At 45.2% G+C, this 19,742-nt stretch overlaps 1 protein-coding gene across 2 annotated transcripts in view; it reads left to right on the top strand.

Moving 5' to 3' along the window:
• BMPER (BMP binding endothelial regulator) overlaps positions 1 to 19,742 on the top strand; it is a 260,391-nt gene that overhangs the window by 187,627 nt on the left and 53,022 nt on the right. For both annotated transcript variants that reach the window (XM_064487450.1, XM_010988075.3), the window contains exon 13: positions 2,516 to 2,852. In XM_064487450.1, coding sequence (XP_064343520.1) covers positions 2,516 to 2,852 — 337 coding nt within the window. The remainder of the gene's footprint in view (positions 1 to 2,515; positions 2,853 to 19,742) is intronic.

Raw genomic sequence — 19,742 nt, 5'->3', positions numbered from 1 at the left:
TCTTTGGAATTAGGCTCTAAAAGTTAGAGTGTTGTATGGAATTGATTTTCTCCCCTCGTTTCTCTGGCTGGGCAGCTGCCTAGTTACAGGCTTAGGAGGTCAAGTTTCTTCTATACCTTAGAGAGTGCGTTACAAATCATATTATGGTTTGCTTGTCCTTTTTCAAAATGTTATTTCAGTGTCTTAACTAGCATGAAATTCACAAATTTCTTTGGCTTTGCAGATTTGTTGTATCAATTTACAGGGTAATTCATTCATTTAGTGAGTATATACTATGTGCCAGACAATGTGTTGGGTGATGGGGTATGAAGAAATAGAAATCATTTTATGTGATAGTTGTGGTTGTCAGAATTGACACCATCTTCTCTGAGATCCACACAGGCGGTCAGTCCAGTGTGTGGATAGACGAGCAGTGGGTCCTTGCTCTGATCACCTTGTCCCATGACTGTTTTCTCTTCACTCAGTTACTGTCAAGTGCCCAAGAGAGACTTTCTGATGACCTTCTTCCTTGATTTTTACCCAACTCTATTTAACTGCGTTTTTGGAACTGAGCTTCTTCTCCCACCCAAGAAATCTTCTCTACCATTTGCCTTGGACTGAGAATGCTTCCATTCTTTTCATTTATCATACAGTGATTTCCATATGGGCCTTTTTGTTTACCTCTTGAGAAATCCAGTTTTAGGCCACTGGTTTATTCTACCAATCACTCTCCCTAAAGCGGATCTGTAACTTTCTTGTGGCCGTTGTGTGGCCAACTCACAGGAATGCTGTTTGGCTGGGCTTCTCCTCCTGGACCAAGTCCAAGGGAATATTGACTTTAGCATATTGGCTTAGGGAATATTAGCTTTTAGCATCTTACTTCTGGAAGTTTCTTACCGATCTTACATCACTCTGATTTTGCCTCATGCCAATATTATACTCGGACAAGATCCATTCCCTCCCTCCCCACCCATTTCTTCTTTCTCATCATTGCCTTATCCTCTGACTTCTGAGCATCTTCTGAACATTTTGTCATCAGGCTAATATTGATACTTCAAGAATGAAGATAAAGTCGTCTAAAAAGAGTCATGTTGCCCCTTCCACAGGCTCAGAACAGACTAAATCAAAGGCTAGGTTTTATCAGAAACCCAAGAGGGTAAAATTAAAATATCCACAGCTAGGAAGAGTTTCTATTTTTTTGTTGTTAAAAGAGGACTTTCTCTATGGGCTGTCACTCTCAGGAGACAGTGACAGTGAATAAGGAGAAGTCTCAGGGAAGAAACCTTCTCTTGGTGCTCATGCCACAGAATTGGTACCTAATTCATCCATTCACTTGGGGCTTGAGTACTGCCAGGATATTACTAGAACAGTAAGAAAAGTTTCCACTACACACTTGAGACATAAAGAAAAACTCTGACCAGAGTTATCATTTACTCTGGGCTGAGCCTCAAATGGCTTTTCGTGAAACCCTCTCCTTTGTCTTATTGGACAGTGTCTTCACATACGATATCAGGATAAATATGAGAACATTTCTTCTTAACCCTCTGGTTGGACTGATCTGTGCTGTGTGACAGCAGAACCTGGTTGTCCAACATGTGACATAGAAATTCCACCACTCAGTAGGGTCTCTGGCTAGAGTAAATCCTGGAAGCTTCGGGTCAGCAAGTCTGGAGAGATATATGAATGTTCTCAGACAAGTCCTCCAACTTTTTAGATGGTACATTAAGCAAACCGAGAGGGGCCTACATCTCTACCTTCTAGAGTGGAGACCATTTCCTAGGTGAACAAGAGAGTGCTGTTCCACTGACTCTGTCCCACACAAGAGGAACTTTTGCCCATGATCTGGTAGCCTCCAACACCTCCTCAGATGTTGATGCTTATGATCAGCCCACACATGGAGGCCCCAACCTAGGGCTGATAACAACTCAACCCTGGGAAGCATGTCTCAGGGATGACTATAAAATAACAAGGGAGCAAACATTTTTCATTTGTATGAGTGTTGTCTTTTGAAGAGGATGTGTTCAGAAGCTATATATTTATTACTTTACTCTTCCACTGTAACAAATAATTTGGACATTTTCATTTGGCATTTGGTATAATCATATGGAGGGTTGGATAAAGAAAAAAATTACATTAAAAAAACTATCATCTTTTTATCTTTCCATGTCTATATTATAGTAGTCATTGGATAAATGAAAATATGATTTGGACCAACTCAGCTACTCTAGAAAAGGACAAAAAGTTAAACCATAAAGGAACATGGTCAATGAATAGTCACCTACAAATCAAACTAGGGCACTTCAGATATCACTGTTAGGGCAAACTTTATACATTTAAAAAATTCTAAGCCCCAATAAGGAAGTGATTCATGTAATATCACACAGTGTTTGATATGGCAAGATTAAAAGGTAATCAAGAATTTGATTAGATCCTTAATGTTTTCCGTTTTAGAGGATAGTCAAATGTGCAGTGTACAGATCTATACACCTGGGAATTATTGGTGGATTCAAGAGTGGTTGATCCTCTTTTCCTCTAGGTTTGGAAATATCCTGGGATGGAGACAGTTTTGTGGAAGTCACGGCTGCCCCCCATCTGAAAGGCAAGCTCTGTGGTCTCTGTGGCAACTACAATGGACATAAGCGTGATGACTTAATTGGTGGAGATGGAAACTTCAAGTTTGACGTGGATGACTTTGCTGAGTCTTGGAGGGTGGAATCCAATGAGTTCTGCAACAGACCCAAGAGAAAACCAGTGCCTGAACTGTGTCAAGGGACCGTGAAGGTGAAGCTTCGAGCCCATCGGGAATGCCAGAAACTCAAATCCTGGGAGTTTCAGACCTGCCACTCAACTGTAGACTATGCCACTTTCTACCGGTAAGTACAGTGATCTGGGAAACAGGCTTGGGTTACAGACCAAGGATAGACTTGACCTTGGAATAGAGGGTATCAGATCTCTTGGTATACAAAACAAGGTCCCCTAAAGCATAGTGTAAACACCTCTGCTGCTTTCTCATCTTGAGACTGGTCTCATCTTGACTCAGTCCCATGTTATGTTCCAAATTAGGAAATTGCAGGAAGGATTTCATAGCTATCTCTTATAGGTGATTCTGTTTTTGTGTCTGCAGGTTCACTGGGAAGCTAGTGATTCTCTAGGATTTTTCCAGGTGTTAACTTCTTGACTCTAAGATTAAGGAGTACTTCCCAAATTCTGGCCTTGAAACACAATGGTATAGGGCAGAGGTGGGAATCTCAAATCATTACGGCTGCCTTTGGGTGTTTCGGTGAGCTTGGTTATTCTAGGTCTAAGGAAGAGTTCGTCAGGTTTTTCTCATCGCCTAGCCCCAAACAAATCTGCGCATGGAAAACATGGCTGTGATGTAAGGATTCCTCGGATCTTGGCTAACTATGAGACTTTGTGTCTAGGTCAGAGGAGAGTAGAAACGGGACTTGAGGATGGAGGAAGGAAGGTCTCTCATTAAGACTATGGATTCTGTAACCTTTTCTAACTCTGATTAACCCTCTTCCATATAAAGCAACTGGTTACAAAGGAAACTTGGATTTGACTTCCATACGACAAGGTGGCATTTGTGAGTTAATGAGTTTGGCCTGATTGTACTTGCATTTATTGCACAATTCCATGGGTTCGAGAGCTGTGACTGTCTATAACTTTAACCACCACGGCTGTGGGAGGAAACATGAGATGAACACAGCCCAAAAAGGCCTTATTTAAGTGATTTGCCTGCCTGTGCCTCTTAAAATGAGAAAACTCCTGTGGTCTGAAGCCACAGAGAAGTTATTTTTACTCTTTAATTGCCACCAGTTTATTTCCCCTAGTTCTTGTTAAATGTGATTTTTTAAAAATTATTATTTGATCTTTGGACATAAAAGATAAAGTCCTGTAAAGGAGGCTCAGAGTGGGGTGGAAAAAGGACCGTCCTTGTCATCACAAATCCCTGAACAGGGCTGCATCTGCCAAACGATTTGGCTCCAACCCATATGTTTCATTCCTTCAAGCCATTTTCTGGTTATAATTTGAATTCTCTGGGTTTAGCTTCCTTCTCCTCCCTGCACCTGCCCACCCTAGATTGACCTCACCCTTGTTTGGGGGAGAGGTAATTACTATTTATTATTACTTATTTTTATTAATGGAAGTACTGGGGATTGAACCCAGGCCCTCATGCATGCTAAGCATGCACTCTGCCACTAAGCTATACCCATCCCCAGCCTTGTCTATTGAAATTGAAAAATCTTAATGTAACATTTTGGAGTAAGTTAAGCACCTGGACAGACAAACCAGGCTTCATTTGGAGTCTAAATATCCATCATGTGAAAGTCTGATGGGAAACAGAGCACAGCAATTAAGAACTTGATGGTCTCCCAGCGCTCAAAATCCAGTCCAGCTCTACAACCTTGAATAATTATTTAAGCCCTCTAAACCTTAGTTTGCTTATCTAGGAAGTGGGGAGAATAAAAGAGCCTACCTTGACAAGCTGTCATTCAGATTTTTCATGAGATCTTCATAATCTCTTCATTCAGAGATTATGAACATTAACGCAGGTGCTCAACCCAGCGCCCACACGTATTAAGTACTCTGTAATTGTTGGCTGCTATCCTATCTTCTACCATTAATTAAATGATTAACAAGGGTAAGACCTCTTTTGGAAGCCCGCTGACCCAGGTGCGGATTTGGATTGGACATGTCTCTATCTCAAACAGAATGGAAAGGCTGTACTTCTCCCAGAGCTCCAGCAGTCTACACCTTTGGTTTTCATCCCATTTCAAAGGAATGTGTTGAAAACAAAAGTTGGAGAGTGAACCTGCAGAGATTGGTCCGTTTTTGCAAACTTCTATTTCTTTTCTCTCTTTGGTGACTTATTTCGTATTATGATCCCTGGACTTAGAGTAGGAATGTGATGAGCACCTTGGCAGAAGTCTTGAGAAATGACTTGGACATGAACAGAATCAGAATTGTTAGGTGGCCAGGCAGATGCTCGCTGTCTGCTCTTGAAAGTTGCGCGGCAGCTCTAGCAGCACAGCGGGGGTCACTGTGTGAGGGGCTTGATGTCTGAGTTTGCGGAGCTTATGGGAATGCTCTTGGGATCTTTGTGCAGTGAAGTTTGGAGGATGGACTATGGTGGGAGGTGGGCTCGTGTTCTGCTGTGCATGGTGTAGTGCCCCAGCACGCTCCAGGCCAGCCACCCCCTGGAAGAGGCCGGGGAGCTCAGGAGGGTAGAGCTGGACCATCCTGCTGGTCACACACTTTGCTGATAATCTCACTCCCCAACCAAGAGGTGCATCTTCATGCATTTTCAAGTAAGGGTGGCCAACGTTTGGTAGATCCTGGGTTTCTTTCTTTCTTCCAAGCACAGGTGTGGCAGAAGAAAGAAAAGAAACAAGGTCAACACAGAAAGGGAATTACGTTCTCGGGGGATCTCAAGCAAGAACCAGACCCTAGGTTGCCTTTAGGAAGCAATGGACAGAGGATGTATTGGGTGATGCCAAGCTGGACGTAACTTCAACTCTGCCACTCTCTAGCTGTGTGGCCCTGGTAGCTTGCTGAGTTTCAGAGTCTTTACCTGTAGAATAGGTATTCAATGCCTGGTAGGATTGCTTCTCCAGGGACTGAGGTCAGCAGGCATTGCCGCGTTGGCACGTGATAGGTGGGCAGTACTGGCATGGTGTGCTGTGGTCCTGTGTCCCTTCCTTTCTGTGGGGAATCTTGCCCCCAGCTCAGCCACTCACCTTTCTGATTATCAATGTCTTCTCTTGTTCTCATCACAAAGATGAGATGAATCTGTGGAGCAATTTAAAAAATGACCCCATTTCTCTTTTGTGACACTGACTGAAATACTGTAAGTGAAGATTGCATTGCAAGCCTTGAAAGAAACTGTTGCTTTTGTCTTATAAGAATAATATATATTAATGTATGACATTTAAATAATATTAAAAAGAACAAAACAGCAATCATGTGACATTCCACACATGTAAACTTTTTTCGGTATGTTTTATGTCATTGGTGACATTTCTAAGATGAACCTGTAAACACAGTTGTGACCAGGGCGGTGATCTTTTTTATGTCAGTATAGGACTAACAAGATTTGCCTTGATATCATGGAAGGTCATATGTTTGAATTTCGTATGAATTTGATTCCTTTCATTTTCCCCTCATCCTCCAAAGAAACATCTGTATTTTCCTTTAGGACAAAGATACAAATGCAACCTTCCAAGCACCACTGTATTTGTAACTTAGAGAAGGGAGAGAATAAAGGAGTATTTCTCTGAGGGAATGTTACCTCTTTTGGGTTTCCTTCGTCATATGACATGTTCCACAGGGAAAACTCTGTTATAGATTTAAGACAGCTTTGCTTATAAGATCAAAATAATAATTCTGATTTTTCTGAATTAGAGTTTAATTTTGAGATGTCTAGATTTGAGAACTTATTTTATTTTGGTCTCTTACCCAGTTCAAAATGTGTAATAGAAAATTGTCCATTGCCTCAAAACTCGAAAAACTTTGTAAATGAATAAGAAATGACTACATATTAGCCAAGACTTTTTTTTTTTTTTTTTCCACTTTTGGGAAACTTTCTAAGTTTTGCTCATTTCTTCTTCACAAATCAGTTCCACACATTTTGGCATCATTTGGCATAAAAATGTAGTGTTTAATGAAAGTCTTTGTGATCAGCATAATTTAGCTTCATTAACTCATTGAATATGTTTGGGTGCAAAATAATTCAGTTATGAATCACATAAAAATTTTAACTGGCTGCATTGATAATGTGTCTTAAGTCCTAGAGTTGTTAATTGACTTGTCCTCAAATTAGATAATCCTCTTTACAAATTTTTTGCTTAGTCTTTGCTGGCATGTTATAGAGACATTTCTGGTAGCAAGGGAGGTAGGATACTGTGGAAAAATGAATGTGAAATTATTTGAATTATATTTGGACTTAAATGCAGGCTCCCTTGAGGGGAAAATGTTGAGTCTTCGTGTCTTTTCTCATTTTTCATCTTCACCTCCCTCTCCCAGACTCACGTTGCCTTCACCATCTGTGTCTTGGCTGCCAACTGGGAGATCCAGGAGGAATAGGCAGCCCCCTGCACAGAGCCTCCCTCAAGGTCCTCAGCGGCCAGTACCAAATCCACCCCCAACCCTGACTCAGCCGTGCTGACAAGATCAGCCTGGGCAGCTTCAGGCACAGAGAGGCCAGGAGGTGGGCTGGGCTGTGTGGGTCACCCTGGGAGAGAAGGCTGCGTATACCTCGGGCTGGTGGATGAAACACCAGCAACAGGTTTCTTCCCAACTCAGACCCAACTCTTGGATGAAGTAACCTGCCAGCAAAGCAGGCCTCTTCAGTCAGGGCTGGCCCACATTTCAGAGAAGCCAGGAAAACAAATGTGAAGTGCAGTGGAGCCCAGACATTTACAGACCACAAGCATCTTAGAACTGTTTACCCCTCTCCACTCCCCTTCTTGGGATATAATTCACAGGAGCAAAAACTCCGTTCACTTGTTCGGTTTGGGAGAGTGTCTGGGGATTCCCAGTCTAGGAAATGTTCTTTTCTTTCCATGCAGTGGTTTTTACAGCTGTAGGGACTTGAAGGAAGGCCAGAGGATTCACAGATGTGTCCTTCCCACTGAGGTCCTGGGAGGTAGGTGGGGGAGCTGGTGCAGGAGAACACTGGAACTCCGACAGCACACGGGGTTGGATGTACTGGCGCCCTGGGACTGCCAGTGGCTTCCTTCCAGGGGAAGATCACAGACTTTGTGGATGACCCACTTTGTGTTTTCCTATAAAGGAAGCTAATCATTTATTATAAAGCAAGAGGAGAGATCCAGGCAAGGAGTACAGACTTTATGGGGGTGTTCGTGTGTTTGTGTGTGTGTGTGTGTGTGTGTGTGTATGAAAACATCATATAAAGCTAACTGCTATTCTGTAATTAACATCAAGCCAATCTTCCCTTGTTTCAAAGAAGAGCAGGCTTGGAACATTTTTGTTTACATCTTTTAATGACTTGTCTCACATTACCATTAGAACTATGATCCTAAATCAAATGAGATGTTCAATTCAAAGTGTGATGTTCTAGGCCTGCCTTTTTATTTTAGGATGAGCAGTCACTCTGAACCTGGAATGAAGGTGACACCAGGTGGCAGTAGACACCTCGGTTGTACCACCTATCAGACTTCAGCCCTTACAAGTCCAACCTTAAAGTTCAAAATGTTTTCCCTGCTCAGTAGTTCTCTCCTTTTTTTTTTTTTTTTTTTTTAACTTCTGCCCTAGGCTACTCCTTCACCAAGTTTAAGTACACAATGCGCATTCCTGCCTCTGGGTCCGGGTCTTCCCCTGCCTGAGGTGCCCTCATCTTCTGCATTGATTTAAGCTGAAGGCACAGCTTAAGTTTTGTAAATGTTCTTTCTTCGGCTTCTTAGATATGCTGATTGTGTTTATCCTAGTTTAGCACTTGCGCTGTGCTGCCCTGCATTGTCTCCCGCCAGCTCTGGATTTCAGGTTATTGCGGGGAATGGGGAGTCTTTTCTCCCCTTTTGTATTTCGCCCACCTCACCTGTGGCAGGTGTGTCTTGGTTCCCTTCCTAGCCTCTGTCCCCTTCATCTCCATCCTCTCTGGCCTCCTGCCACCCCCACTGCCAAGTCCATGTTAGGTCTTATGTCCACACTCGATTGTACACTGATAGTCAGAATGCACACGCATTTCTGTCCTTTCAGGGAATAGACTGGTCAAGCCAGCGGCACCCGTGGTCCACCTCTGTTGCCATAAGAACTCTTAGCTCTTCTTACTGCGTGAGTCTACTTCCGGGGCTGCCAACGGCAGGCCTCTGAGTCTCAGGGTCCACCTCTGCCTACTCATAGTTCACTTGTAAGCCGCTTGGACCTCCTAGATCCTCTTCTTTCCCTTAGCTAATATTTGGCCTTGCCATCTTCTTGTGCAGTATTCTGATCCATAGATGTTTCTGCTTTTGGCCTCTCGCAGTCAGTCTTAGGACCTAAATTAGCCTCCTCTCAAGGAGGCACGACTGAGCTCTGGGTGATTTTGCCAAAGTCAACTGGCCCTCTGTCCTGGCATTGCTCAGCGTTCTCACCAGGAAGTCACATGTCTTCTGCTTTGTCCCTGATCCTGCGCCTTCTGCCAGGTTGGAACCAAAGCCTTATTGTGGTTTTCTGTCAACCTTTCATTCATCCTTCCTTACCTTAGCCACAGGTACATTTTTCCTTCTTTGTTCCACCAGTGTAACCTGAGAGAAAGCCCTTAAATTGCCTTCTAACTGCCTGGATCTCAGCTCAGAAGGGCTTTTCCTGGTCAGTGTAATTTTCTTGGGCCAAAGCAGAAAAGTGGCCCACTTAGAAAGGTAGGATGTTCGGGATGTGATTTCCTCCAAGTCCAAGACCCTATCATGTTGAACTTTTTAATATCAAAAAGAGGCAAACACTATCCTTTAAAGAAGAACAAAGAAAACTGTACCTGTCATGATAGGTAGGTTAACATTTCAGGAGAGTTTAGGTCGACTGTGCACTTAGCCAACCACAGAGTTAGGGGAACCACCCTCACTTCTGACACCAGCATTTTGGAGGTGCTCCCCACACCCCCCTCAGGGGCACTGGTTTTCTAGAAGGACTCACGGAACTTCCTGAATGCTGTTACATTCATGGTCATTATTCACAGTTCATTATAGGGAAAGCGTGTGGATGAAAATTACGAAGAGATGCTTAGGGCAGAGTCCAGAAGAAGTCCAGGCATGGAGTTTCTGCTGTCCTGTGCTGTGTAGTCATAGACCGGCGTGGACTCTTCTCAGTCACAACATGTGGCACTATTCACAGGGTATTTCCAGTCAGGGAGGTTCATCTGAGCCTTTGGTGTCCACAGTATTTACCGGGACTCAGTCATTCACCTACTTCCTGCGAGGCTGACCTTTTTTGTCCAGCCCCTCCCGGAGGTCACACTAAGGCCTTTACTCTCCAGCTCCTCTGGAGGTTGGAACTGGTATCACGTGGCCCAAAGCCCCCATGATACACCACACTGTTAGAGTGTCGGGCAAAGTGCCCAGGCCAAAAAGGACCCTCCTGTTGGGCAGGACATTCCGGGGGGCTAGAGATCACTCCCCGGGAGCTAAAAGCTAAGGCCAGTCTCTCTTTGGGCAAGTTTTAATTCTTCATACACATCCTGCCCAGCTCAAGGTTAACTGTAATTTCAGTTTGATTTTACTTTTAGCTTTGAGTTTATTTTCAGCATAAATTTCCTGGAATCCTGCAGTGTTTCTCCTCAGAAAATTACATTCCTGATCACAATTAGATGGGGCTTTTGAACACAGATTCGAATGAGTGTCGTTGCGGCAGGTAAAACACTAAGTGTTCTGTAGCATCTCTCTCGGCTGCTCAGGGGGCTTTGATTGCTCCTTAGTGAGCAGGCAGCAGTCTGAGGGAGCTGTGTTGTCTTTTCATTATCAATGGGTGTAAAGCCCTTTCTGTCCATGAAAGTGATATGAGTAGTGGCTGATATGAGGAGTGTTTTCCTTATGTCACTGTTGAGCTAATTGGGGCATCAAAAGGTGAGGGGACTCATTCCAGGCTCCCCATGGAGCCTGAGCAGCCAGCCTGCGAGGACACCTTGTCTTGGGTCTCTGTCCGAGAACTTGTCAAGAGCCACCACGACTGCTCTCAGAGTCCGTCCCTGTCCACTCAAGTCTTTAAACATCCTGCTTCTGCCCTGGGCTTTTGGAGGAGGGTTTCATTGTTTAATTCACTTCTTAGAAGAACTTTTGATGGAGCACCTGCTGTGTGCCAGGTCCTACTGTGGGTGTGGTGATTTTGGACTGACCAAGGGAGACAGAAGCTCCTCCTTCAGACGACCCATAGTCTAGCGTGGGCAGACTTCTCCACACAAATCTTACATGCAACCTCATTTTTCTTCTGATCTGAAAAGTAAAAGGAGCAGTAGGCTTTCACACACAAGCTTTCACAGGGACCAGTGGTTCGAGCAGGGACCAAACATTCAGGAGTCTGCACGTGTTAAAACAAAAAAGAAGACTTCAGTGGGCAGTTTTGTTAAAGAAGAAAATGCGGAAATATTATTATTTTATATCCAGAGGCCTCTTTTCTGGGCTAATGGTCAATTATTCATGTCTAGGAGTCAATGAAATCAATCAATAATAAATTAAAACAGGTATATATTACCTAATGTAAAAAAGCACACATAGATTATTTTATAGTTAGGATTCATTGAACAAATACTTCACCAGGCGCTGTTCAAGGTGCTGGAGGCATGGCAGTGATTGAGATAGATGAGTCCTCTGGCTCACAGAGCTTGCAGTGCAGGCTAGTGAGAAAGTCAAGTGAGAAAGACAAGTAAACAGGAGTGCAGATGGGGAGGGACGCATTTTTGATAGAGGATGCACAGGATGCTGTGGAAACCTGTTGGGGGTTGGCTTCCTGGAGGAGGTGACTTCCTAAGCTAAAACCAAAAGCATATGTAGGGTTTAGCTGCACAAAAAAAGAGGAGTTAGGGGTTTGGGGAAGAGAACAAAGGGAAAGATTCCAGCCACAGAAGACTGCGTGTTCAAAGTCATGGAAACCAGGGAGAGCCTGGCACAGGCAGCTAACAGAACGATGCTCCATGGGGCAGGGTCATAAACTACGGGAGGTGTGGACAGTGGGACGGGAGGCAAAGACCGTGACCAGATCATTACAGTTTATGCCCCAGCATCCATCAGACACGAAGAGGGCACGCTGTGGTGTCTTTCACCTATTACCTGGGAGCAGCTTATACGGGGCATTGGTTCTGTAAAGTTGAAGACTTTTCATTTATTCATCACGCATTTATTTCTCAGTTTGTATACACCCATCATGTAGTCTGTGCATTGGGTCATGGTTCTTAAACTTCAGCAGGAATCAGAATCATTTAGAGAGCTGATTCAGTGGGTCTAGGGCAGAGGCTGAGAATGTACATTTCTAAGGTGATGCTGGAGCTCGAACCACACCTGACACTCAGCAGGAGGTGGAGGAATTACAAGAAGAACTGCCCCCAAGTTCTGTGGGTCCCCGAGGGACTCAGTTCTCTGAGACCTGGTCTATTCAGAGACCCTCTTATGGCTGATGGAGTTTACCTTTCTTTGTCCTGTACAACCAACCTCCAAACATTAGAGACAAGGTTGCAGAGTGGGTCCATGGTGAGGGGTTAAGAGCTAAGCACATGCCCGCCTAGACTAAAGTGGGGATTGAAGCTCAGTGGCGTTTTATTAGTGTGTTGTTTAAAGTGCAGGCACCAAACAGAATACTACTTAGTTGTAAAAATGAATGAAATTTTGCCATTTGCAGCAACGTGGATGGACTGGGAGGGCTTTATGCTAAGTGAAATAAGTCAGACAGAGAAAGACAAATACTGTATGATATCACTTGTATGTGGAATCTAAAAAATACAGCGAACTAGTAAATATGACAAAAGAGAAGCAGATTTGCAGATACAGAGGATAATTTAGTGGTTACCAGTGGGGAGAGGGAAGGGGGAAGAGACAGGAGTAGGGGATTAATAGATATGAACTACTATGTATAAAATAAGTAAGCTATACGGATACATAGTGCAACACAGGGAATGTAGCCAATATTTTATAATAACTATAAATGAAGTATAACCTGTAAAAGTTAGGAATCACTGTATTGTACACCTGTAACTTAGATACCATTGTACATCAACTATACTTCAATTTTAAAAATGGAGAAAATAAATAAAGTACTGGCACTAAAGTATACCATTTAATGTCTTGTTTTGTAAGTGAAAGGGCCTTGGTCTTACTGCTTCCTTTTTCGTAAGGCCAGGCCGCGCAGAAGTGTTGAACTTGTTCAGTGGATCATTTGTGAGCCAGACTTAGAATCCAGTCAAAGTTCTCCTGGCTGCTGAAACACTTTTCACAGAGAGCCCCATGCGGTGTTGCGAACCACCTCGATCACCTTGACCTGAATAACCCAGGGCCTCGCAGGCGCTCTCGCTGGAGAGAATCCTGGACACGGTGCATTTGTTGCTGGACAGAACTGGAGCTGGTGTCCCTGTGCAGAGGCAGAGCTGACCAAACCTCCCCTCCCCCCTAGCACGCAGGACAGACAGGCCCGGGGCCAGGGGCCAGGCTGGTGAGCCTAGAATGGCTGACAGGATGTATCTGTAAAAATCTGTTTCCTTTCTACTGGCTTCGGGCTTTTAAAGAACCTGGTCAATGGGCACAGACAGTAGAGAAATAAATGATTTACAAGGCAATGGGGAAATCCGGTGATGAAGCTGGAATTAATAATTCTTTTAACATGAAAGAGCTGCTCTCTGTGATCTTTACTGTCTTACCTAGTGTTGGAGTTTAAGCAGAGAGAGGGGTGAGCTGGTTTCTTCATTGTGTCCCAAGCAAACGGTCCGTGTGTGAGGCATTTTGAGCTGCTCAAAGAATATGGGCCCGAAGACCTTTCAGAACCCCTGAAAGCTTTTCCACATGAAAAGGAAACCAGGAAATTGGAGTCTTCATTTTGTCTCTGTGATCAAAGCCAGGGAGGAAAGATATTAAGCAGATACTGGCTCGTAGTGTTGTAGCCACTGTTAGGATTTATTGACTGAACAGCAAATAAGGACTGCAGGAAAGCTGAGGTTGGTATTTACTTGAGGGAAAGAAAAGATTCGGATTCAGAAGTTGACTGAGAACAGAGGCCTGCGTTACTACAGAAATGAGACCATGGGCCTTGGTAACAGGAGGTGGCGACAGCCACGTTAACAGCATTGACTGACACGCGTTATGTGCCTGAATCTCAGGGAAGCCTGTCAGTCCAGCCCAGCGTTAATAGTAATGGACGATGCTGTAAGAAGAGGAGGGTGAGGGCTTACGTGTCTGAGCGCTGTGTGCCAGGCGGCCAGGTAGGGCATTCCCTGCACGTCGTGGTCCATTTGTGTGGATGAGAACACGAGCTGAACAGAGGTAAGAATATCACTCAAGGCCACCAGGCAAGAAAGAGGCAGAGCCAGGATTTGAAACCAAACCTATTTGGCCCAGAGATTGTATTTTTGACCATTACCACCATAATCTGCTAACAGTTCCTCTTCGTAACCTATCCTTAACCCCAAATCATCTCCACTTTCTAACCTGAGTGTTTTAGCTCAGGTTTTGCAAATGTTTCACATACTACAGTTTGTTTTTTGTTTTTTTTTTCTTTTTTTTTGAAGGATATTTTTTCCTTTTAAAAGATGTTCCCTCCGCTATGTAGGAGGACTTTGTTGTTTATTTTATGTATAGCGGTTAGTCATCTTGCTGGGCATGTTTCAGTTGATGTCAGATGCAGTGATTCTTGACTTCTGAGAGGCCACAATCCTTTTTGAGATTTTCCAGAAAAACGCATACACACTTGCACGTACAAGGATTTCTCTGCCTAGGGATCCAGGAACTCGGAGTTAAGAAATCCTGCCTCATTCTTCCCTCCCTCTGTCCCCTCAATTCTTCAGTAGATTTTTTTTTTTGAGCCCTGTTAAATGTCAGGCACTGTGCTGTGTGTTAGGATTACAGTGGTGAATGAAATAGACATGGTTCCTGTCTTTATGGAGTTCATAATCTAGTAAGGAAGACAGTAGACTGATATCCCTACAAATGAATGTGCTATGATATGTGTGTACTTGAAGGAAAACTTTGGTGTGTATGACCATTTCATGGGTGGGTCAGACCCAGTAAAAAATGCGTACAGGGTGAGGGGGAGGCAGATGGCTTGGAGAGGCACCTTCCCCGAGGAAATTATATTTGAGCTGCTGAGATCAAAAGGATGCAGAGCAGTGACCCAAACTGAGAGGCAGGAGGAGAGGGGCCTGGCCAGGAGTGTTGTGCTGCGTTCACACTCCTCGGAACCGCCGTGTGCCTCTCCCAAGGAGCTCTGTGTCCTTCTTGAGTTACACTCTCAACATAGTAAATTCCATTACACGGAATCTCACCTGTCGATGATTCATTCATGTCATGGGTCAAATCATATTCCCCCTGAAGATATACCCCTCTCATGGAGCTTTACAGTGGGTTCTCTGGGTTTTCTGTTCACCCTCAAGGGAGTCCATATTACTGAGTCTGTTGTATCTAGGGTGGTGGGGTTTTTTTTGCCATGATACACGTGGAGTCAGGGCTGTGTTCTTTTTCAGAATGCATCTGGGATGATGAAGACACACTGCTACACATGTGGGTGCACACTCACAGGAACACCTGCCTGGCCATGTCCATGCGCCACAACACACATTCTAGGACATATGTGCGTCAATATCCCAGCATAAAATTCAGACTCTTACTATTCAAAGCACCATCCTTGGACCAGCAGCACTGGGGGCTTGTTAGAAATGCAGGATCTCAGGCCCCACCCTAGCCCTTCTCCATCAGAACATGTAGTTTTGACAAGGTTCCTGTGAAATTTGGGTTCACATTTGAAGTTTGAGCCCTGCTCGTTTGGTCTTGTCCATTTCCACATTAGCCTGGCCCAAGCTGTTGAATAGTTTTGTCCAAATGCTTCCATTTAAGGCTTGATAGCACATTGAGACACACACACACTTTTTTTTCCCCCTAGAAAAAGGAGTTCAGATACTGCGCTGTGGGACAGTTGTAATGTAATTCGACTCCGGCGTGTAACAGACGTACGTGCTCACAGGGGGCTGCGGGCACACCATCACACTTCTGCAAAAGGCGTTTCCACCTGTTCATGGATTATTCTTCCCTTTATTATTTACGTCAGATGGAAACTCTCTTAACACATTTTGTTGAAGTGACTGATGATGCAAGGCGCTCGTCCACTCTTCAGGGAAGACGCTCACATTGATGCGTTGCAAGGCCATTTGTGTTTGCTTCCTTCTTAGGTCTTTAAAAGGTCTTCATGGGCGTTGGGCCACAAGACATCATTGAAGGGCAGCCCCAGGCATCAGCCCTGCTCAGGCATTTGGCCTGGTTAGCCATGGCTTTCACAGCCTCCTGCCCCGGACCCATTCCTCCCTGCCCTCGGATTCCTAGACTCCGTCCTTCAGTTCTTGCTACTGGTGACTGATCACCCATTTGTCCCATATTCTGTCCTTTTCCTTGACTTGAGCATCACCTACGAAATCAAGTAAGAAGCCGCTTTCACACGAGTCTCAGGTGCAGGGCCCCCCTCGGATGGTAGAGCATCCCTGCTCGGGCAGAGTACAAAGCCACGTACCAATGTGGTGATATAACTTCTCTCTGCCCTTTGATGGGTCCCCTGTTTCCCAAGCTGAGCTTGATTAAGTTTGCTGCAGCACGTACCTTTGCTCACCTTGCATTAATTAGATTTTTCAGTTGTGTATAAAGAAAACCCCAGTTAAACTAGTTGACACAGTAACATGTTTAATTGACGGACTCACGTAGCTGGAAAGCGATGGGGGAGGGTGCTTGCACTTCACTCGTAGCTTGATCCAAGGCTTAAAGGAGGCCCCCAGGATCTGTGCTCTCTCCAGTTCCTGCCCCAGTTCTTCTCTGTTGAAACACAGTCCTTCCCTCGCCAGATTCTTCTTGGTTATCGCTGCAGACGAATTACACAGGCAGAGGGGAGTCTTCTCTCTCCAAAGCCCCAGCAAGTCTCATGCACCTCCTCGATCCTGACTGGGTCTTGTCCACAACTCTAAGCCACTCACTGCAGTCGGGAAAATAAAATGAGCTGGTTCCTTTCGACGAGTGGTTCCCAAATTTCAGTAGGCCACCCACCTGGAAGGCCTGTCAAAACGCAGATCACTGGCTCCACACCCAGGTTTCTGATTCATTCGGCAGGTCTGAGGTGGGATCTGAGAATCTCCAGCAGGTTCCCAGGTGGTGCTGATGCTGAGGTCTGAGCATCAGCCCTGAGAACCACTGGTTTAGACCATCAAGACCACATCACAGGGAGAAAGCTGGTGTCCCCAGCTTACTTCTAGGTACTCTTTTACCTGGAGAGAAGAGAAGGGGTATTTACGTCCCTCCCCTGTCTAGTGTCCTTGTGCTTCTGTTTAATCCCCGCTCCCACCAGTGTGCAGTGAGGAACCTCTACATCAGGTGCTTCTTAGGCCCAGGGATGCAGCTGTAATCAAGACAAAGTTTTTGCTCTCCTAACCTGGAGGGGTGGCGAGGACGATAACAATAAGTAAATACACATATATGAGGCGATTTCGGGAGCTACAGAGAAAGACAGAGCAGAGAAGGAGATGGAGGATGGGGGGGCCTTGGGGGGGCTGTTTCACGTAACATAGTGAGGGAAGAAGGCCCTTTCAATGAGGTATGATTTGAACTGAGACCTCAAGGGAGGGAGGGAGGGAGGTCCACTCAAATTTAGAAAAAATACTTTCCAGGCAGAATGCAAGAACTTGGAGAGCTTGAGGAATTACAGAAGGTCACTAGATCCGGGGCAGAAGGAGCGAGGGGAAGAGAGAGGGACAGGTGGTGGAGAAACAGGGCTTTACAGGTTGTGGGACGGGCCTTGGGTTTTACTGTGAGGAGGAAGAGACACCTCCCTGAGACATGGACAGCACATCTGGGAGCAGGGCTTTGGAATGTGATAGAATAACCCTGGATGTGAGAGCACGAGCTGTGCCTTTATATCTGGTTAACGTCCAACTACTGCAAATCCAGTGTGGGGCTCTGAGTGGACCTGGTGTCTTTGCTCCCTACCCTAACTGTTTCCTGTAATCACATGTTTTGAAATTCGATATTCTACAGAGGAAGGTATTCATTGCCCTTCTGTCTTCTGGTCAGTGCCTCTGCAGTCTGAGTGTCTTTCTAGTGAAGTCTAATAGAAGATTGTTTTCCTCCAACTTTAAACTCTGAGCGATTCCCCTGGCATCATATAAACTTGAAGCTTAGCCCATTTCTCCCATTCTTCCTCAAGGCAGAGGGGAAAAGGGATTGCAATTGAATTTTGCTCAGGAAAACATTTTAGAAGCATATAGATTTTTAAAATAACGTCCCCTCTGAGAAAAGGAAGAAATGAAAAAGTAGGTCTGATTCAAATACAGGTCAAATACCGCCAGGTCACGTGTTCATAGGTCTGCAGGGCTGCTGAGAAGGCCTCGTGGGACTTTCCAGAGGGTGAATCATGGAGCAATTCTAGCAGGAAATGTGAACGCAAAGCACCAGACAGTCTCCAGAGGGCCGGTTGGTCCAGGGGGCTCTCGCCTCAGCCTGACACTGTGATTCTGGGGCCAGTGATGGAACAAGCCTAGCCCATACAGCCCTCCTGTGCTTAATCACTCATTCATTCCAGTTTACACTCCTGTGTGTGGCCGTCAGGTCTCCATCTGGCGATGCCTTATGTTTTGAAATCTGCTCATTTTTACCTACGTTACTGCAGCCGTTTCAGCAACCCCTGAGTGCACTGAGTACCTTCCTGTGAATGTGCCTTGTTTACATTTGATGTCATTTGCTAGGACTGGCCCTCCCTGCTTCTCTCTGTTCCAGCCCAGTGTAAGGACCGTTTCATTCTGAGAGACTTTCTCCAGCTAAAATTGATTTCTGCGCCCCCCTTCCCCGCTCTGTCTCTCGTGCTTCACTTGTTCCATTTTATGCACTAAGTCCATTTGGCCTTCAATATATTACCGTGATTCCTTTACGTGATAGCCTCCCTCAAGAGATGTAAGCTCTTGAGGAGAGAGGCCATTTGTCATTCACATTTGTGTCCCTCCCCCACACCCATCACATCCCAGCATATGCCGGGGGGAATCAGAGGAAATGTTCAAGAAAGGTACAGAGAGTTGCACTGAACTGCATCCCAGGTCTGGCTGAGCGATGCTGATTGTGGGACGTTTCAATCCTGGGACTTGTCAAGCAGTTTCCTGTTTTTTGTTTGTGTTTGTTTTTGTCTTTGGTATTTTTAGATAATCTTCCACTCTCCACCCCCCCCCCCCTTTTTTTTTCTGAGGACAGTTGGATTACACTTTCCTCAGCTCAAGGTCACTTTTCCTTTTTCTCTAGAAATTTCTAGAACCACCTCTGAGAAAGAGAAATGTGATTTAACCCAACCTAACAAGCAGTCCATCTCTAGGGCTGAAATATGAGTGTGTAGTGGAGGTTGGGGAGGCCAACAATGAGCTCAGACGTGCTCTGCTTGTGAATATGGCCTCTCTGGCCCCGCGTGGCAAACTTGTCTTCCCTCTGTTGGCCCCCTGCCTGGGTGAGAGAAGGACCCAGGATGTCACCACCATGGATCTCCCAGCCTGACAAATCCATGTACAGCGTGTTCAGAAAAAGAATTTCAGCTTAGAAAGGGGGACTGGAGAAGGCTGACCTGTGCACATTTTCAGGGCTCTGGGATTCCCAGAGATGTCCCTAACTGCATTTCTGTAGCTCTACTTGCTTTCTTTTGTTTAACAATCTGTCTGCTCAATTTATCCTAACTAGGAATTGCCTCCTACGTAGAAATGATTGGCTCGGAATGTGTACTTCGTGTGAGGGTGGGAGGTCCATGGCCTTCCGGGAGGAGGAGGGAGGCAGGTGATGCAGCGTGTCTTCGTGTCTCCATGTTCTTGGCTCTTCCCCAGCGTGTTACTTAGAGTCATGGGGCTCCTAACTGCCTATCCTTTGCGAATCTCATCTCACAGATAAATTACAGTTTGAGGCCTGTGATGCGTGCACAGCTGCACCATCAGGGCCACCATGGTGTGTGAATTCTGAGCACATTCCTGTACGTCTGCAGGTGCTGGCAGCAGCCTGGCTGCTGCAGTAACGCAGGCCTCCTTGTCCTGACCTGGACTTTCTTAAGAGAGGGCTAAGAAGACAGGTTCAATTTGG

Source organism: Camelus dromedarius, chromosome 7 (assembly GCF_036321535.1).
Source record: "Camelus dromedarius isolate mCamDro1 chromosome 7, mCamDro1.pat, whole genome shotgun sequence".
NCBI lineage: Eukaryota > Metazoa > Chordata > Mammalia > Artiodactyla > Camelidae > Camelus > Camelus dromedarius.
Note: the sequence above shows the minus strand (reverse complement) of the source record. Positions and strands in the feature narration are given on the sequence as shown.